The sequence below is a fragment of the Halichoerus grypus genome, chromosome 15 (assembly GCF_964656455.1).
Source record: "Halichoerus grypus chromosome 15, mHalGry1.hap1.1, whole genome shotgun sequence".
NCBI lineage: Eukaryota > Metazoa > Chordata > Mammalia > Carnivora > Phocidae > Halichoerus > Halichoerus grypus.
The window spans coordinates 55,469,734-55,488,898 of record NC_135726.1 but is presented as its reverse complement, the minus strand read 5'-3'; the positions used below and the strand labels follow the sequence as shown (position 1 = coordinate 55,488,898).

Below are 19,165 nucleotides of genomic sequence, written 5' to 3'. Positions count from 1 at the left end.
AAAGCCTGGAAGTTTTCAGGGGATAGAGAACAGTGCCTTGTGGCGGAATGTAGAACGCAGGGGTGGTGGGGCATGAGGATGGAGAAGCAGGTGGGAGCAACGGCCCCGAGGGTCACAGTGACTCTCTCCTGAGGGCAATGGGGACCTAGGAGGAGGTTGTGAGCTGGGGAGGGACAACGCCAGTTCCAGGTGCCAGAAAGACCCCTCTGGGACATGCAGGGAGGCCCAAAGGGAGAGAGGAGCTTGGCAACGCAATGGGTGCGACTGGGACCAGGGCATGAGGTGGGAAAGAGGGAAGGAGCCAGAAAGATTCAGGGGGAGGGGGCAGAAGGAACCAGACTCAGGGATTCAAGGGCCTTGTGGAGTGATGGGCAAGAGGGAGCAAGGATAGTGCCCAGGGGTGCGGCACAACCAACCGGGTGGGACGGTAGAGTCATCCCTGGTTTGGTGGAAGATGCTGACCTCGGCTGGGATATGGTTGTCGGGGGTCTGGGAGAGAGACCCAGTGAGGAAGCTCCTCTGGTAAGAAGGAGCAGGACGGAGGTTCCAGGGAAACGGGCACTAAGTGGAGGGAGGAGGAGGAGCAGGGGCTGTGTGGGGACCTAAGGGGGCACAGTCGGAGAGCTGGGGACCTGCAGAGGTTATGAGATCAAGGGAAGCGTTTTCACAAGGTTATGGTCTGCTATGTCATGGCCTTTCGGCTCCCCCCAGACCTGCCATCTGACTCTGAGCTGTCTGTGTGCTAGAAGAGCTGCTTAGGTGTGTGCGTATGTGTGTGTATGGGTGGGTGGGTGGTTATCTCTTTAAATGGCTGATGGGAGAGGGGATTCTGGAACTCCTCCTGCCTCACAGAGACCCAGTCTCCCTTCCCCCACGCCTCTGGACTCTGTGTCTAAGAAACCCTGGGAGCTGGGTGTGAGTCATTCAGGTGGGTGTGTGCATGGGGGTGGGGAGGGCACTGGACAGGCTAAAGGGACATTCCACTGGTGAAAGACAGGGTCTCTAAGCAGTGATTCCTTGGGGGTGAGGTCTCAAGGCCCCCAATAGGAGCAGTAGGTGATGAAGGTGTTGGGTTTGGGGAGGGCCTGAAGGAGGGGCCCCCAGACAGCGGTGCTGGGGTGCAGTCAGACATGGAGGGACATGTGGGAGGGGGTCTCAAGGACTTGAAGGACCCGGGAGAGGGGTCTGGGGACGGGAGGGGTGTTGGCGAATCTTGCATGTGTGGCCCTCGGCAGCAGCCTCCCTGGCATGGGGGTGAAGCAGAGCCTTCGGAGAGGGGGCACCTTGCTGGGCTTCTTGGCCCAAATCCTCACGATTCTCTCCACTGCCACCAACTACTGGATCCGTTACCCCGGGGGCCACAGTGGCCTGTGGCAGGAGTGTAATGGCGGAACCTGCTCCAACATCCCCTGCCAGAGTGAGGCCCTGCCCGCCCAGATGTCCCCCACTGGACAGACAGCCCCCAGCACAGACCACAGCTGGGCACATGCTGCGGCGCCCCCACCCTCGCCCCTTCCACTCCAGTCTCAGGTCCACCTGCTCCCCCGCGACAGAGACTACCACGAACCCCCACTTGGGGACCTACTTCCCTGTTGCGACATTAACTGCCCCTCATGAAGTAACTTCCAAGTTCCCATCCAAACCGTCAACTCTGCTCCCAGCCCCGTACCGGCGGGTCGGGGTGGTGGCCAGGGCCGGAGCCAGCGCGGGGCTGAGGCGGCCGCTCTCCCCAGCCATGCTGGCGGTGACTGGGGCGTGCATGGTGCTGGCGGCGGCCTCCGGCATCGTGGGTTTGGTGATGGGGCTGCGGATTCTGTGCCACGAGGGCGACTCGCGGGGCCAGACTACGAGCGGCATCTTCTTCCTCTACGGTGAGACGGCAGCGGGCCCTCAGGCACAGGGTGGGCCTGGGGGTTGCAGGGGGCAGGGGCCCAGGGGTCGCGCTTTCAGGCGCGGGGACGGAAGTGGGGGGAGGGGCCGGAGACCCAGAGGAGGGGGTGGGGCTGGGAGAAGGGGGCGTGGCCCGGGCGGTGGGCGCGGTCTGGGTGGGGCTTGGGTGCAGCCCCCCCGGCCAAGCTCACGGGGTGCGCGGGGCCCAGGCTTGCTGCTGCTGATCGCCTTGACAGGCTACACCGTGAAGAACGCGTGGAAAAACGACGTCTTCTTCTCGTGGTCCTATTTTTCGGGGTGGCTGGCTTTACCCTTCTCTATTTTCGCGGGTAACCTGGACAGCGGGAAGCGGGTGGAGGAGACTGCCCAGAGGAGCCCCTTCCCCGCAGACTCCCAGCCGCCCTCCCAGGGACTCCTCAACACACTCCGCTCCCGACTCCCGCAGACCCGGCAGGGGCGCCCTTGGGGCCCCAAACCCCAGTCCCCGGGGCGCTCCCGGCCATCTGCCCCAGGACCCACCGTCCCCCACCCGCCCTCCGCTCCCCTCCCGCCAGGCTTCAGCTTTCTGCTGGCGGACATGATCATGCAGAGCACGGATGCCATCAGTGGATTCCCCGTGTGCTTGTGACCGCAGCCTGGGGCAGAATAAAGGAACGGCTTTCACCGCCGCGGCTCCGCGTGCCTTTCTGGGGACCGTGAGGACACGGGGGACACGAACGCACGCGGGAACATGGATATGAAGAGGACGGGGGATTGGGACACGGGGGTACCTGGGGGTTCAGGGAGGACATAAGCACATTAACCTATAGGGAACGAGGAACAGGGGGACACGAGCATGGATGGAGTGGACACGGCGCATGGGCTCGGAGGGGGAACGGGGCACAGGGGTGGTGGGGTCAGGAGAGCACATGGGCTCTTGGAAAGGATGTAGGGACATGGACGCGGGAAAACGGATACAGGGGAACGTAAGAGGCATGATCGTGGGACGAGGAACATGGCAAGAAGAGAATGGGGAGACAGACACAAGAGGACGCAGGGAATGCGGGCATAGCGACTTGCAGAAGCGAGGGAAACGTGGGGAACTGGGGGAGGGATAAATCCGAGGGCGCTGGGAAAAGTTTAGGAGGCCTGGGAGGAGCTCCACTCCGGGAGCACCTCCCCCTGCGCACGACCTTTCCCCTAGTTCCCGGCCACGCCCCCTTCACTAAGTCCTTTTCCCTTCCCCTCAGCTCCCGCCTCTTTCTCCAGAATCCGTTCTCCATTGGTCCGAGTCCTCTTGCCACACCTCCCTCCCCTCCGGGCCTCCGATTGGCCCTTTGTCAGGGCGGAGGCGGGCACCGCCGCGGTTGACTGGCTGGCGGCGCGGGGCGCAGGCGCAGGGCAGGGGGGGCGGGACGTCTGGATCCAGAGGCCGAGTGAGCGGACCGACGCCGCAGGTGGCCGCGGCAGGAAGATGGCGGAGCTGCGCGCGCTCGTGGCTGTAAAGAGGGTCATCGACTTTGCCGTGAAGGTGACCGGGCCCCCACTTCCACCTCCCCCGAACCCCGAAACTGTATGGGGGGGTCTGCTCGTACATCTGATCTCTGCCACCTTTCCTCCCAAACGTCAAAGTCACACCTGAGGGCAAGGATCAAGGACTGAGGGTCAGACTTCAGATCCCTCCTCGCTCAAACCCGGCCCCTTTGGGGTCATGACCCCGTTCCCTTTTCTCAAGTTCTGGACTCACTGTCTTAATAATTCTGTGCAGTAGGAGTTAGTTTCTCTATTTCTTGCCTGCTGGAGGTGCCACGGCCCCTATGTAACATTTGGAGAAACTGAGGCCCAGAGAGGTCACTCAGCTAGGATGGGATAGAGCTGAGATGATTCCCCTCCGGGTCCGTCTGACTCCTCAGCGCAACTAGTGCTTTGCACGCAAGCCACACTTTCACCTGTTAGGCTGCATTGCACACTCAGTTGACTGTTAACTTGGGAACCCAGAAGCTTTCACCCTACAAAGCCGTGGGGTGAGTGAGGAGGCTCTAGCCAGGAAGGGAGGGAGAAGTGTTTGCTAGAGATGAAATCCTGTTTGACTGAGCTGGTGGAATGGCTCCCATTCCCCATGAGAGGGCTGGGGGGGCAACGTCTCTGAGGTCCTGGCTTGTCCCTGGAGAGAAGCTGGTCGGGACAGACGTGAATCAGACACAGGCTCTCGGGCCAATTTCTCGAAATACTTGGCTTAAAGCAGACTGAAGGTGGTGACTGCCCATCCATGTCTGTCCTCACCATCAAACTGGGATTCCACCTCTGTGTCCCCAGCATTGCCCAGCACGGGGCCTGCATGCCAGAGGCCTTGGGGTGCATGAAACCAGGGCCCCTGACGGCTTGGGGAGTGAGGTGGGGAGTTGGTCCCGGGAGCCGGACTTGGCATGGAAACTTCAGTGATCATAACTGCTCACGTTTAGTGAGTGCTTACTGTGCAAGCAGCGGCACTCCCAAGTCCTTGACAGAGACCGACTCATTTAGTGCTTTCAGTATCCTCTTGATTTTATGAATGCCGTTGGACGGGTTAGGAAAGTGAGGCCCGCGGAGGTCCTGTTACTTGCTGGATCACCCAGCTCCAGGCAGCCAAAGTCAAGATCAAAGTGCAGGGCAAGTCCTGCACCAGTCTCTGCTACCCCCCCCCCCCTTTTTTTCTTTTTGAGATTTATTTGAGAGAGAGAGAGAGAGCAAGCGCACAAGCCGGGGAGGGCAAAGGGAGAGGGAGAAGCAGACTCCCCACTGAGCGGGGAGCCCATCCCAGGATCCTGAGATCATGACCTGAGCCGAAGGCAGCCGGTTAAGCTGAACCGCCTAAGCCACCCAGGCGCCCCTCCTCCCTTTTTCACTCCACAGCTGCAGCAAAGCCCTGACAGCAAAGGCCAGGGGTGTTGTCTTCAGCTGCTCCTGGGGTCCTGGGACCTTCTCTCCTGGTTTCCTCCCACTTCTAGCTGTTGCTTTGGGCTCTGTCGCCCCCTGGGCCTCCCTGTGCCCCAGCCCTGGTCTCCATGGCCTGAGATGCCTGTGTCGAATACGTCTCCCCCACCGGCAGGCCCGAGTTTGACGGGCTTTGGTCCCAGCCTCACCCAGCACAGGGCCTGGCACACGGGTGTGCGCTGAATGAGAGACCAGAGAGAGGGTATCAGCCGCTGTCCTATCCCAGGGATGTGTGCTGCCTGTCCTCCCACGCTGCCCCGGGGCCCCCTCCACTGCATCCTGTCTGCTGGCTGTGCGTGGGTGCCCTTTCTGAAGAAATAAATGGTTCAGACGTTGCCAACTACCTGATCACTGGGCCAGAGCCCCAGCACCATTGCCCTCCTTCCCTTACCACCCCCACCACCTGTTACTTGTCAGCTGGTCCCTTTGTCCATCCTCATGGGCCCCGCATTTCAGGCTTCCCTTCCTCCCACCTGGCCCCACAACGCAGTCTCCTCCCTGGTTCTCAGTGTTTCCTTCAGTCCATCCTCTCCCAGCCTCAGGGCTCGTCCTGCACCCCGAGTTGCCCTGAGGCTCCCCAGCACCCTCAGGACAAAGTCTGAGCCCCTCAGCCTGGTGTTTGAGACCCTTCGTGGTCTGGCCGTGGCCCCTGCTGTGCCATCCATGGTGCCCTGTCCCTCCCTCGCCTGATCTTTCCTGATAGACCAGGCCCCTTCTTGCCTTGGACCTTTGCCCCCCGCTGTGCCTTCTGCCTCGGCACCCTTCCCTCTCCATCTCTGCTGCTTGTACCTCCCTTGTCCTGCCTAACTCTGATCTGTCAATTGTATCAAAAGTTTAGTGATTCTCGGGGCGCCTGGGTGGCTCAGTCGTTAAGCGTCTGCCTTCGGCTCAGGTCATGATCCCAGGGTCCTGGGATCGAGCCCCGCATCGGGCTCCCTGCTCTGCGGGAAGCCTGCTTCTCCCTCTCCCGCTGCCCCCACTTTGTTCCCTCTCTCGCTGTGTCTCTCTCTGTCAAATAAATAAATAAAATCTTAAAAAAAAAAAAAAAGTTTAGTGATTCTCTGGTATCACCTCCTCCAGGAAGCCCCCCTACCCCAACCCTCTCAGGCCTCTTGATCTGTCCTCGGACACTCCTGCAGCCCCCTGGGCCTGCCTCTCTCAGCTCTGCGCCCACACTGGATTGGGATCCTCTGCTCACCCGCTCACCCAGGTGTCACCCCCGCCCCCAGAATGGCAGCTCCTTGGGGTGAGTGCCGGGTCTCTACTCTGTTCCCAGCGTGGCTTTTTCACCTCCTTCCAACCTTTGCTCAGATGTCACCTTCTCTGTGAGGCCTTCCCTGGACACTGACTTAAAACTGCAGCCCCCATCATCCCTGTGCCGTCCCTTGCTGTAATTTCTCCATACTCTTATCACTTTATAATCCACGGTGTAATTTTCTGATCGCTTGCTTTAGTGTCTGTCTCTCCTTCCAGAATTCGAGCTCCAGGGTCTGGAGGAGCGTCTGTCTGATGTAGTCACCACTGTCTTAGATAACGGTTACGCTCTACGGTTCAGGGCCCACTTCAGGCCAGTCGCCTGGGTCTGCTTCCTGCTCTGTGGCCTTGGGGGCAGTTGCTTGACCACTCTGAGCCTTACTGTCCTCCTCTCTACAATGGGGATAACACTAGTACCTCCTGTATTGGATGGCAGTGAGGATTAAATGGGCTGTTAGGATAGTTCCTGGCTCATGGTTAGTGTTGGCCTTGGCTGGTACTCAGGGAGTGTGGTTATTATTGGTAGAACTGGTAATGGAAGTTTTTTTTACTCATCCGTTCAGAACACAACAAATGTTCTGCTCAGTGTGTGTGTCTGTATGATTGTGTGTCTAGGGGGTTAATTCATAAGCATTTGGCAACCCAGGAATACTCAGTTCTGGCCAGGGATACCTTTTCCATGAGCCGATGAGGCTGTCAACTTCAGCGTTTCTTTCAAGGCCCAGGGAGAGACTGGATCGATTTTGCGTTCGTGATTTGGTGTGCATTTTCCTAAAGAGGCTCCCGCAAAGGCTGGAAACTTCAGGCCCCAGAAAACCTGTATCCAGCTCTGGGCCTAACCCCAACCAGCCATGCCTTCCTTCGGTTCTGGGAGCGCCCGGCCTTTTCCCCTTCCCCTCACCCCTCCTGCTCTCAGCAGGGCTGGCCCCTCCTTGTCCCTCACATCACATGTGTCAGCTCCGTGAGGGTGTTGGTCCTCTTTCCCTGCCCGAGATGAGGTTTGCTGTAGAAGGGTCTCAGAGTGCTGGCCACTGCCTTAGTCATCTGTCCCTGGCATCACTCCCTGGCCACCATCTCCCTGTCTGGCCTTGGCTGTCCCGGTCACTCCGTGTCCTGGGTGCACTGTGCTCTGCCCAGAGCCCCAGCACATGCCCAGTGAGTGACTCGCTTGACAGAAAAAACTAGAGGACAGAACCGCAGAGGAGTCCTTGAGCTGTGTCGAGAGTTCAGGGAGAGCTTGCAGAAGTCACTTTATAAACACCTGCTCTGAGACAGTGGGCCATGAATAAAGGGACCAGCTCCCCTACCTCTTGAGGGCCCATTTGGTGTCCTAGAGTCTCATGATTCCCAAGTCAGACTTGGAGTTAGGCTCCTGATCCTGCCACTTCCTTGCTGCTGTGTGATCCTGGGCAAGGCGCTTGGCCTCTCTGTGCTTCGGTTGCTCGTCTGTACAACGGGGATGGTGATGGCAGCAACTAACCTCCTCGGTGGTTAGGACAGTTCAGTGAGTTAATACACGTGAAGCCCTTGGAGCGATGCCCATCTGGCTCATGGCTGTTTCTGTTGAAGGTTCATATTTTGCAACTTGAAGAGAAAGAATGAAAGCTCCATGCTGAATCACCTCCTTTGATTTATAAAACCTCATTATTTAAAAAAAAAAAAAAAAGACACTGGTCTGATTTTTCAGACCAACCATTGTTTCCTGACTTACGTAATTTAACTAAACAGTGTTTTTGAAGCTTGAAGTCCACTCAGGCTTAAAAGGTCTTCCACAGAGAAGACGCTCTGGCACATTCCCTGGGGCCAGAGGGCTCTCATCCCTGCTCCTTGGGGGTCAGGAGCTTAGTGCAAGGCGTCTGGCCAGACCAAGAGCAGGTTCGGCGCCCTCCACCGGCTGCTGGCTCAGCAGCACCGGCCTTTTACGGGTGGGGGCTGCTTTTCTTGTTCAAACGGGAGACCTCTGACTTGGATTTTATTTTTGTAATGAGAGGGCTTTTGTGTTTCAATTTCCATTGCTGTTTCCAAGCGTTTGAGTGGTTCTCGTGCAGGTTCTCATGGTGGTTCTGGCAGGTGCTCGGCCCGCGAGTACAGTGATGAACAGAGCTGATGGAAATGCCTGTCCGCGGGCAGTTGACTTTCTGGTGGGGAGAAGACTGGTAGTCACTCTAAATCAGTCCCGCGTGTGTGGTACGTCAGGGGTGGGCAGTGCTACGGCGAGAGTTAAACAGGGTAAGTGGGAACGGGAGAGTTGGAAGGGATGGGGTTTACACAGGAGCCGAAGGACAGCCGAGGAGGTGGGGGTTGAGCAAGGGCATGTTCCGGCAAATTCTGGGGATCGTGTACAACACGCTCAGGGTAGGTTCTAGTGAAAAAGCATGGATTCAGAACATGGTATTGGCTCCAATTGTATTTCCGTGAGGTGAATTTATTCAGTTCTGAGATTTGAGCCTTATTTTTGGTGCTAAAATGACTTTTAGGAGCACCTGGCTGGCTCAGTCAGTTAAGCATCTGCCTTCGGCTCAGGTCATGATCTCAGGGTCCTGGGATGGAGCCCCTGAGCAGGGAGTCTGCTTCTCCTGCTGCCTGCCGCTCCCCCTGCTTGTGCTCTCTGTCTCTCTCAAATAAATAAATAAAATCTTAAAATGACTTTTAAAAAATGAAATAACAGTGATAGAAAATGATAGTTGTCCTTTTTCTCCTCCTTCTCCTGCTCAGTGTCACAGGTCCATGAGGCGCATCCAGACTGGGAAGAGAGAAATGTGCAGGGAGGTAGGAGGAGACTACAGTGAGTGTCCCTGGCCGGGCCAGGCTGTCATCTGCGTCTATGCCGGCTGAGCCCTTGGCGGCAGCCACAGGGGAGCAGAGCAGAGGGGCAAGCCAGGTCCTGGGCTGGATCGTGCAGGCGCCCGAGCAAGGCTCCTCTGGGCATCTCATGGGCTATTTAGACACAGAACCCACCTGCCCCCCGGCTCATAGGATGTAGCCACCAGAAGCCCCAGAGTCCTGCAGGATTCTTCCCTCTCCCCGCCCCTGCCCCTGCCGAGCCCAGAGCTCTGTCACTCCCGCCTCCAAAGACCCCTCCAGTCCCTCCGCTTCTCCATCTCTGCTGGCTCGGTGGTCCGAGCCACTGTCATTCCTCATTTCGTTGACTAACAGCCACCCAGCTGTCTCCCCACTTTCCGCCCTTGCTGTGCTCCCAGTCTTCCCCACCAAGAATCCAGAACGACCTTGCGAAAACTTAAGTTGCATCTACTCGCCTCTTTGTCGCCCTTGTTCTTTGGATCCAGACCCAGCTCCCCTTCCGGAGCCCGCTGGGCCCTGCGCGGTTAGTTTGCTTTTGCTGCTGTGGTGGACTCAGCGGCTTCAAACAACGCAGACTGGTTCTCTTCCCATGCTGCAGGTCGGACGTCTGAATGAGTCTACTGAGCTAGGATCAAGGTGTCTTCGGCCCTGCGTTCCCTCAGGGATGGGGAGGGAGGCGCGGGGAGAATCCGTGTCCGTGTCATTTCCAGCTTCCAGAGGCACCTGCGTGCCTTGCCTTGCCTTCTTCCAGCCTCAGAGCCAGCAGCAGAGTATCTTCACGGTCTCTCTGACCCTGCCACTACCCCTCCCCTCTCCCACCTACCTCTGTCACTTAGAGCGACCCTTGTGATTACATGGGGCCCCCAACCAGATAACCCAGGATGATCCCCCTCTCAGAGTCATTAAATTAATCACTTTTGCAAAGTCCTTTTTTGCCCTGGAGGTGACATTCATAGGTTTCAGGGATTAGGATGAGGACGTTTTGAGGACTCATTACTGCGCCCGTCACAGTAGTTCAGCCTCTGTGGCCTGATGGCAGACTGCTCCGCTGGCCACACCGGCCTCCTTGGACTCCTTAAACCTCAGGGCCTTTGCACATGCTCTCGCCCCACCGAACCCTTTCTCTCACACTTGACCACTCCAGTTCGTCCTTTAGGTCTCAGCTCTAGTGCCACTGCCCCAGGGAAGCCTCCCCTGACAGCCTCCAACATCCGACAGGCTAGGTCACAGGCCCCCATCATCCTCAGAGTTCCCCAGACTTCATGGATTGTCCGGTGGCATAGCAGGGGATTTGAGTGCTTGGGTCCTAGAAACCACTGACCGGCCAGCTACTTTGCTTGAGTGCCTCAGTTTCCTCTTCTGCCCACAGGGACAGTGACTGCTCCTTCCTCGTTGGGCTGTCACCAAGATTAATGAGTTAGGATAATTGCTTAGGACAGGGCTCCTGCATGCCTGGTGGCCAATAACATTCTCCCTGTGGGCTATTAAGAGGAATGTGGTGGGCTAGGAAGTGGCCCCCCTACGCTGTCCAGGCCCCGATCCATGGGTGAATGGTAGCTAATTTGGAAGCAGGGTCTTTGCATTTATGCCTGAGCTAAGGCTCCTGAGATGGGGAGGTTATCCTGGATCATCCAGGTGGGCCCTAAATGCCATCTCCAGAATCTGCATAAGAGAGAGGCAGAGGGAGCTGGGGGAGCCAAGGGATGGATTCTCCCCTCGAGCCTCCAGAGGAACCGCGCCCTGCCAACACCTTGCTTGCAGCCCAGTGAAACTGATTTTGGATTTCTGGTCTCGAGAGCTGTGAGACAGCAAGCGACTGCGTTAGCAGTTATTTGGAATGGCAGCCACGGGAGACTAATGGGATGGTTAGTTGTTCATACTGTGCTAGACCCTGCACTAGCCTGGGAGCTCATGGGCCGGCAGGCCTCACTCCCTTGCTCGTGGTGGTGTCCCCAGAATCCGGCTCTGGGCCGGCAGCACACAGGGAGTGCTCGGTGAAGACGGACCATGTGCGGAAGGGAGTGAGTGGGGTTTGCCTGTTTGGCAGAATAGGCCTTTGATGCTAGTGTTTTTGCAAACTAGATCATGACCACGTGTCAGTCATAAGGTCCATGTAGAGGGCTGACATTTAAAGAAAGAGCAGAAAACGTCAGGCTATGGTGTACGAGGTAAGGGTAAGTATTGTTACCCGAACCTCGCGTCGCAGGGGTATTTCTGTTGATATGTAAGTATATGTTGTGTATTTGTAATATGCTCAGGAGTATGATGAAGTGTATGTCACATTGTGGTTTATGGTAAACATTTGAGAAACATTGTTTCGGGCCCCAGGAGCAGCGAGAGTCGGAGGGGCATGTCCTATGTCCCCGATGCTCCACAAATGTCTGAATGAGATCGTGAGCGGATGATCCTCTACCTACCTGGGACTTCTCATCTGCTGTGTCGCCTGAGCTGTGGGACCCTGGACAAGGCCCTGCCCCTTCCGGGTCCCCGTTGTCCCCATCCAGCCCTTGCCTTCTTGCCTGTTTCCCCTGACCCCACCCCTTCCCTTTCTGGCCCGGCAGATCCGGGTAAAGCCTGACAAGACGGGCGTGGTCACGGATGGCGTGAAGCACTCCATGAACCCCTTCTGTGAGATCGCCGTGGAGGAGGCCGTGCGGCTCAAGGAGAAGAAGTTGGTGAAAGAGGTCATCGCTGTCAGCTGCGGGCCCACCCAGTGCCAGGTGCAGGTCCTGGGGAGAGGGTGCCAGGACCCTGAGTCCTGGGTCTGAGGGAGGAGGGCCTGGGACCAGGCTCCTGGGTCCCCTTGGGGCTAGAAGCCGAGTCAAGTCCCTTCTCCTGGCAGGAGACCATCCGCACTGCTCTGGCCATGGGTGCAGACCGAGGCATCCACGTGGAGGTGCCAGCTGCAGAGGCAGATCGCCTGGGTCCCCTGCAGGTGGCCCGGGTCCTGGCCAAGCTGGCAGAGAAGGAGAAGGTAGATCTGCTGCTGCTGGGCAAGCAGGTGAGTGTGCCTCCCCCGCTCAGGACTGGGGAGGAGGGGGCCCAGGCTGAGTGGAGAGTTAGAGCAGGGTGGGCAGGGTGACTGTGGACGTCAGAAAGACTCCTGAGGTCCTATGGGGTGAGATCGGAGCCCCGGGGGCTACGGTAATGGTCTGTGTGGGAGAAGAGGAGGCCAATGGACAGAGTGGACAGGACAGCCGCGTGGCTAGGGGGCGGGGCTTGAGCTGTAGGGAGTGAGGGGGAGGGAGGAGGTCGAGACAGTGCTGGGGTCTGGCTGGGAGACACAGGGAGGGAACTCCTGGAAGAACAGTCAGGAATTGTAGAGAGCCCAGGAAGACATGGGGAGGTGGTGTGTGGGGAAGACAGCTGTGTGGTTCCAACAGCCTAGGCTACTACAGAGACCTGAGGCTTCTGGAGGGTGCCGGGGAGCCTCGGGAGGCCTGTGAGCGGGGGAGGGAGGGGATCAGCTCTGGCCGCAGAAAGACCTCTCTGAGGCCATGGGGAATGGACTGGAAGGGGAGAGACTGGAGGCTGGGAGTTGGAGGAGCTTGGGGGCTAATGGTGAGCTAGAACCCTGCCTACCACGTGGTACCCCCACCTGAGGCATACGTGAGTCGGCCTCAGCTGTTTCCGCAGGAGACTGGGGAGGCGACACCCTTTCTCTGGCTAGCCTGCCCACCCCCTCCCATTTGAGGACAAACATTGTGGCCTCACTCGGGGTGGTGGCTGAGGGTCATCGGAAGAGCCAGAGATAGACAGCAGTGGGAGGGGACAGGACAAGGGACAAGGGCTTAGGAACAGAGGCTGACAAAGAATGTCAGAGACTGAGAGATAAGACAGGGCACAGACCTGGCTCAGGAGGCTCAGAGATAGAGCCAGGGCGCTGGCTGGAAAAGACAGGGATTCCGGCAGGCTGGATCAGCCCCTGCGGAGAGGGGGAGGCTGATGGGTCTATGTAGGTTGTTGGGTATCCTACCCAGCCCTGCACAAGTCAGGCAGTGGAAAACGAGAGATGACAAACAGCAAAGGAATCAGTACAAGTCAGTAAGCTGAGGCAGAGGGCCTAACCAGAGAACAGGCCAAAAAGGCATGGTCTGGGTCGGGCTCAGGGCTCTGGGGACCCAGGTCTCACACCAGCTCCCCAGGACACTGGTGCTGGCAGCATGGCCTATGGAAGCCTCCTGCATTCACTGGTGGGTCTCAGACTCATGTTCTGCCTGTCCTGGTTGTCAGGGACAGTTCCTGGGGCCAGGGCCTCCAACTGAGAAGGTACAGGATAAACTGGACAGGACACTCTTCATTGTAGGTGGTAGTCAGAAGCAAACAGGCTTAAGCCGGAAAGTGAACCTGTTAGCTCATACAATGCAAGCTTCAGGTATGGCTTGATCCAGGGTCACATGTCAGCTCTAGGCTCTGCTCCTCTGTCTTGTCTTTACTTCATGCATCTCTAGGTTCATATCCCACAAGCCTCCCCAGTGGAAAAAAAAGAGCCTCTTTCCCAAAGACTCCAGCAAAGCTTTCAGAGCTGACTCTTCATTGGTCCAGCTTGAGTCAAGTACCCGTCCCTGCACCAATCACTAGGGTCAGGGGATAGAACGTTCTTATTGGCCCAGATCCTGTTCATTCAGTTCCCCAGTGTGGCTGGCCCAGGTCCTGGCTCACGGGAGGCTTCTGTGAATATTTATACAGGGGCAAAGATTTGGCATCGAGATGCTAGATGTCTTTATGTGCCCCTGGACAAGTGACTGCCTGTCTCGAGGCTCAAGTTGGGGGATGGGATCATTCTAGACCAGGAGTCAGCAAACTATGGGCCATGGCCACCCCTGATTTTATAAATAAAGTTTTATTGGAATGCCACCACACTGGTTGCTTTATGTAGCACATAGTCTGTGGCTGCTTGTGTGCTACCCAGGGTAGAGTTCAGGAGCTGGGACAGACCACATGGAATCTAGAAAATGTTGGCCAACCCCCATCTAGACAAAGGCCCGAATGGTATGTGAAAAGACCCATTGTCATACAGTCTTCTCTCTTTCTCCACTCAGGCCATCGATGATGACTGTAACCAGACGGGGCAGATGACAGCTGGGTTGCTAGACTGGCCACAGGTGAGGCTGGAGTGGGGAGCGCCTGCTGGGGGCCAGATCTGGAGGCTCAGAACAGGGCCACCCTTGTCCCTGCCCTTTTGGAGGGAGGGAGGCAGGCTTAGTAAGACAGGATGGCTACTCCAGCGGGCAGGAAGGAGACGTGTACAGCCGGGACACCAGGCCTCATCTGGGCCTTTGGTGCTCTGTCTTCATCAGCCCTGTCACCCAACAACCACACCAAATTCATCCCTGCCGCAGGGCCTTTGCACTTGCTGTTCCTTCAGCCTAGGGCATGGGTCCCTCAGATTGCCTCGTGGCTTTCCCTCTCTCTCCTTTAGGTCTGCTCAGTTGTTACCTCTTTAGAGAGCCCTTCCTTGCCCACCCTGTATGAAATTCCAGATGCCCCACTTCCCACCTATGCCGGTCCAATAGAAATGCAAGCCACCTAGGTGATTTATAATTTTTCATAGCCATTGCTTCTCGGCCTTTTGGCTAAGATCAAGTGTACAGTTTTTCATAGCCAGATTAAAAAAGTAAAAAGACACAGGCAAAATTAATGCAATAATATTTTATTTAACTGGACACATCTAAAATATGATCATCTCAACCTATAATCAATATAAAAAACACTGAGCTATTTTACATTCTTTTTTCTTTTTGTATGAAGTCTTCAAAATCCAGTGTGGATTTTATATCTACAGCACATCTCAGTTTAGATGCTGAATTTCCATCAGAAATACTTAGTTTAGATTCCTAAAACTCACAGTTGAAAAAGTAGGTTCACACACCCCAGTTATTCCAAACAGACTTAAAAGTTTTCCAGGGACTGAATCGAGTATGTTTTTCTTTTTTTTTTTAAGATTTTTATTTATTTATTTAACAGAGAGAGAGAGAGAGCACAAGCAGGCAGAGCGGCAGACAGAGGGAGAGGGAGAAGCAGGCTCTCCGCCGAGCAGGGAGCCTGATGCGGGGCTCGATCCCAGACCCTGGGATCATGACCTGAGCCGAAGGCAGCCACTTAACCGACTGAGCCACCCAGGCGCCCCCCCCCTTTTTTTTTAACAGCTTTATTGAGATTAAGTGACCTACCATAAACTGTGCATATGTAAAGTGTACAGTTTGATAAGCTTGGACACACATATACACCCATGAAGCCGTCATCACAATCACGATAATATATTTGGCTTATTGGTATATTTGGCTTATTGGTGTATATATATATATATATATATATATATATATATATATATAATATATTTGGCTTATTTAATAAATTATTAAATTTATTTATTTATTTAAAAGATTGATTTATTTGAGAGAGAGAGAACAAGGGGAGGGGCAGAGGGAGAGAAGCAGACTCCCGCTGAGCTTGATCTCATGACCTTAAGACCATGACCTGAGCTGCAATCAGGAGTCAAGCACTTAACCAACTGAGCCACCCAGGCGCCCCTTGGTCTTTTAATTTAAATTAATTCATAAGATGGAAAATTCCATCCTTCCATCGCGCTAGCCATGTTCCTTACGCTCAGAAGACACTTTGAGTCCTGTGGCTGCTATGTATGTATTTGGTTCCCGGCGGTTTTCCTGGCCAGGATAAATGCACATGAAAGCCAGGGCCTTGTTGGTCACTGTCACAGTGTATCTGAGGGCTGGTTCTTGGGGCGCTCGGATGAGACTGGGAGTGACGGAACATTCCAGCTAAGACTTGAAAGGTTTGTCCAGTGAGTAAATGAATGGAGAGAACAGGTTGGTTGGACAAAGAGGGTGTAGGTACATCAGCAAATGTTGATTCAGCACTGAGAGGCAGAGGGGGCTTGGCCAGAGCATGGGCACCAAGCGAGGAAGATGGGGCCCCAGCAGACCTTTCCAGGGTCAGCCTAGCAGAGGGGCCTGGAAGGGAGCCCCAGGGGACAAAATGGTGGGTAGGGGGAATAGGGCATGGAAGCAGCTCTTGGATTACCAGTGGTGGGTGACAGCGAGCACATTTTGGAGCCTTTCTCTGCTTCAGTTTTCCTCATCTGTAAAGTGAGGATAATAGCATTTACCTTATAGAGTTCCCATGAGGGCCTGATGACTTAGTGCATGTAAGTTGTTTAGAACAGCATCCTTCCACTCCATACGCGTTCATCATTATTAAGGGAGGTTAATAATAGGCAGGAACCTAACTGGCAGGTTCAGGTCATTAGGACCCTTACCTTGGCTCCCAGTGAAAGTACAGATACCCGGCCCTAGATTTATGAAATCCCTTTCTGTGGTTTCCTCCTATATATGAACTTGATGTCTATAGGTTACCTTGCGGGACTCTCTCTCTTCTGTTCTCTCATTCATTTGCTCACCTGTGCATGCACCCCTGCCACTCTGTGCCTGTCTTGAGTTAACCTCACCCCCACCCCCCATCTCCCCAGGGCACGTTTGCCTCCCAGGTGACACTGGAAGGGGACAAGTTGAAAGTGGAGCGAGAGATTGATGGGGGCCTGGAGACCCTGCGGCTGAAGCTGCCTGCCGTGGTGACCGCCGACCTGCGGCTCAATGAACCCCGCTACGCCACATTGCCCAACATCATGGTGAGCGCTTAGCGGACGGGTCCCCGAGGGCCCGGGAATGGGTGAACGCATTGCGGGCCCAGTGCCTCCCTGGTGCTCAGATGCAGGGACAGAGGATCCAAGGGACTTCTTATCCAAAGGAAGGCCTCACCTGGCTAAAAGGAAGAGTTCGCTGTTCATCATGGCCAGTAGGATGGGTTCATTGGGTCATCTTAGCCAACAGGGAGAGTTTAGCATGCCATCCCAGCCAAGAGGAAGGGTAAGGTGGATCATCTCATCCAGTAGGATGGGTTCAGTGAGTTAGCTCAGCCAAGAGGGAGCGTTCAGTGGGTCATCTCATCCTCCAGTAGGGTGGGTTCAGTGGGTCGGCTTGGCCAAAAGTCCATTGAGTCATTACTGCCAGAAGATTGACATTGCCAGTCCATTTCAGCTAGTGAAGGGCTTCCAAGGCAGCTGACTAAAAGAGGACCCTTAATAGAGGGGCTTCCCAGGCCATTCCTGCCCACAGAAATGATCTGTACCAGGCCCCATAAGAGGTCACAGATGTCCTGGCTAGTGGGTAGGTCCAGACAAGTTCAGGCAATGGGATTGGTTCTGCAGACGTGGCAGTCATGGGGAGGAGGCTGCCGGAGAGGGGGCAAGGGCTCCAGCAGCCCCATGAACTGTGGCTGCCCATGTGCAGAAAGCCAAGAAGAAGAAGATTGAGGTGATCAAGCCCGGAGACCTGGGTGTGGACCTGACCTCCAAGCTCTCCGTGGTTAGCGTGGAGGACCCGCCCCAGCGTACGGCTGGCGTCAAGGTGGAGACCACGGAGGACCTGGTGGCCAAGCTGAGGGAGATTGGGCGGATTTGAGCCCCTTCCCTGAAACTCAGCAATAAAACCATGACCCTCCCAACGACTGTCTGTTAACTCATTCCCTGGAGACCTGGTCTTTGATTCATTCAACAAACATTTACTTAAATCTCCTGTGTGCCAGGCCCTGTGCTGGGTGATGCCAGGGACCCAGGTGAGTCATATCCAGTCCCTGAGAAGCTTCCAGGCTGAAGTGGTGGGGGATGGACATGTGCAGAGTCAGCTGTATGTAGGGTGCTGTATGCTCTAAGCAGAGGTGACACCACACACCTGGGAGCCCACCTCGGGCACCTGACCTGGCACATGGGGCCAAAGAGCTTTCCCAGGGAGATGGCATCTTGGTTGAGTCCTGAAAGACACCTATCCATGACGTGGGGAGAAGGGCTTTCATCTGCAGAGTTTTTGCCGGGGACTCCCTGGGGACTCCCAGATGCCAGGCCCTTGCCGAGACTCGGGGTACAAGAGGGAACGAAGCTGGAAGCTCAAGGTCTGGTTGGGAAGACAGACAGACAGCAGTCAAAACCTCATGTGGGGATGAAGAGCCGGGGCCTGGAGTCAGACTTGGTGATTTTAGAGCCTCGCTCACAGTTACCGGCCGTGGGATCTTGAGTGAGTGACATCCCGTGTCTGAGCTTCGGTTTCCTATCTGACTGATCAAAATAGGAAGGGCTTACTGTAGTGGTTAAGGGCTCAGGGTCTGGATCCTGAGGCTGTGGCCAGACCATTTCCTGGCTCTGGGAGAACTCTGGCAAGTTCCCACTCTCTGAGCATGGATTTCCTCCTCCCTCAGGTGCAGTTAGTAATAAAACCCGTGTTCTGGCTGTCTGGCATGGCATAACGAGCCACCCCAAAACCCAGAGGCTTAAGCCAACAATCACTTATTTTGCCCATAAATCTGAAATTTGGGCAGGGCTTGGCAGGACAGCTCACCTCTTCAGGTGGCATCGGTTGGGGTCTCAAGTGGGGCCAGAGGATCGACATCCAAGATGACTCCGTCATGCGGCCTGCAAGCTGGCCGGGGTTGTTGGCTTGAGCTGGCTGTTGACCAGGGGCCACGATTGCTCTCCGGGGGGGCTGCTGGAGCTCTGTCACAGCATGGCGACTGGGTTCCAAGAAGGAGCGTTCTACCACACATGAAGGGGAATATGCCAGTCTGCAGGCCGAGAAGCAGACGCTGGAGTGGGGTCACTTCTCTACTCTCTTTAGCCGGATCTGAGGGGAAGGGACATAGACCCTACTCCTTAAGGGAGGAGGGTCGAATTTGCAGGCATCTTTAAGCTATAAAACTTACCCCATTAATGTAGGCCCCCCCGCCCCCCGCCAGAACCACACCTGACACAAGGAAGGTGCTCACTCTGTATGTTTACCATTGTTACCATCAGCGTGGTGAGAACTCTCCGGATAAGCTCAGAGGACTGAGCTGAGCCCAGCATGTGGTGGTAGGAGCTTTCAGAAGGAGTGAGCAGTCTGACTGCCCTGAGCCAAAGCCCAGCTCTGCCCTCTGGCTGTGCAACCTCCTGCAGGTCCCTTGACCTCTCTGAGCCATAGTCCCCTGGCCTGTAAAATGAGGATGATGACACCCAGCTCATAGGGCATTTGCAAGTGTTCGGGCAGATAATGCCTGGGAAGCATTTTGCATTGTTCCTGGCACAGGAGAAGTGGTAATTATTATTATGATTCTTAACTAGGTGAGGCTGCAGGACAAGTTGTTGGTGGGGCGGGGGGGGGGGGGGGGCGGTGCGGACAGGGAGTGAGCAGAGGATTCCAGGCAGAGGAGAGACGGCCTG

At 55.8% G+C, this 19,165-nt stretch overlaps 2 protein-coding genes across 2 annotated transcripts; both read left to right on the top strand.

The window, feature by feature from the left end:
- Window positions 1–1,233: 1,233 nt before the first annotated feature.
- On the top strand, window positions 1,234–2,555 carry CLDND2 (claudin domain containing 2). Its single transcript, XM_036104151.2, has 3 exons — window positions 1,234–1,417; window positions 1,734–1,871; window positions 2,100–2,555. Exons 1-3 carry the CDS (start codon window positions 1,249–1,251, stop codon window positions 2,516–2,518), a joined length of 726 nt encoding a protein of 241 aa, XP_035960044.1. The 5' UTR covers window positions 1,234–1,248; the 3' UTR covers window positions 2,519–2,555.
- Window positions 2,556–3,270: 715 nt separating this feature from the next.
- Window positions 3,271–17,421, top strand: ETFB (electron transfer flavoprotein subunit beta). Its single transcript, XM_036104153.2, has 6 exons — window positions 3,271–3,400; window positions 11,460–11,618; window positions 11,741–11,899; window positions 13,941–14,003; window positions 16,388–16,546; window positions 17,208–17,421. The coding sequence occupies exons 1-6, from the start codon at window positions 3,344–3,346 to the stop codon at window positions 17,376–17,378; spliced, it is 768 nt and encodes a 255-aa protein (XP_035960046.1). The 5' UTR covers window positions 3,271–3,343; the 3' UTR covers window positions 17,379–17,421.
- Window positions 17,422–19,165: the final 1,744 nt, after the last annotated feature.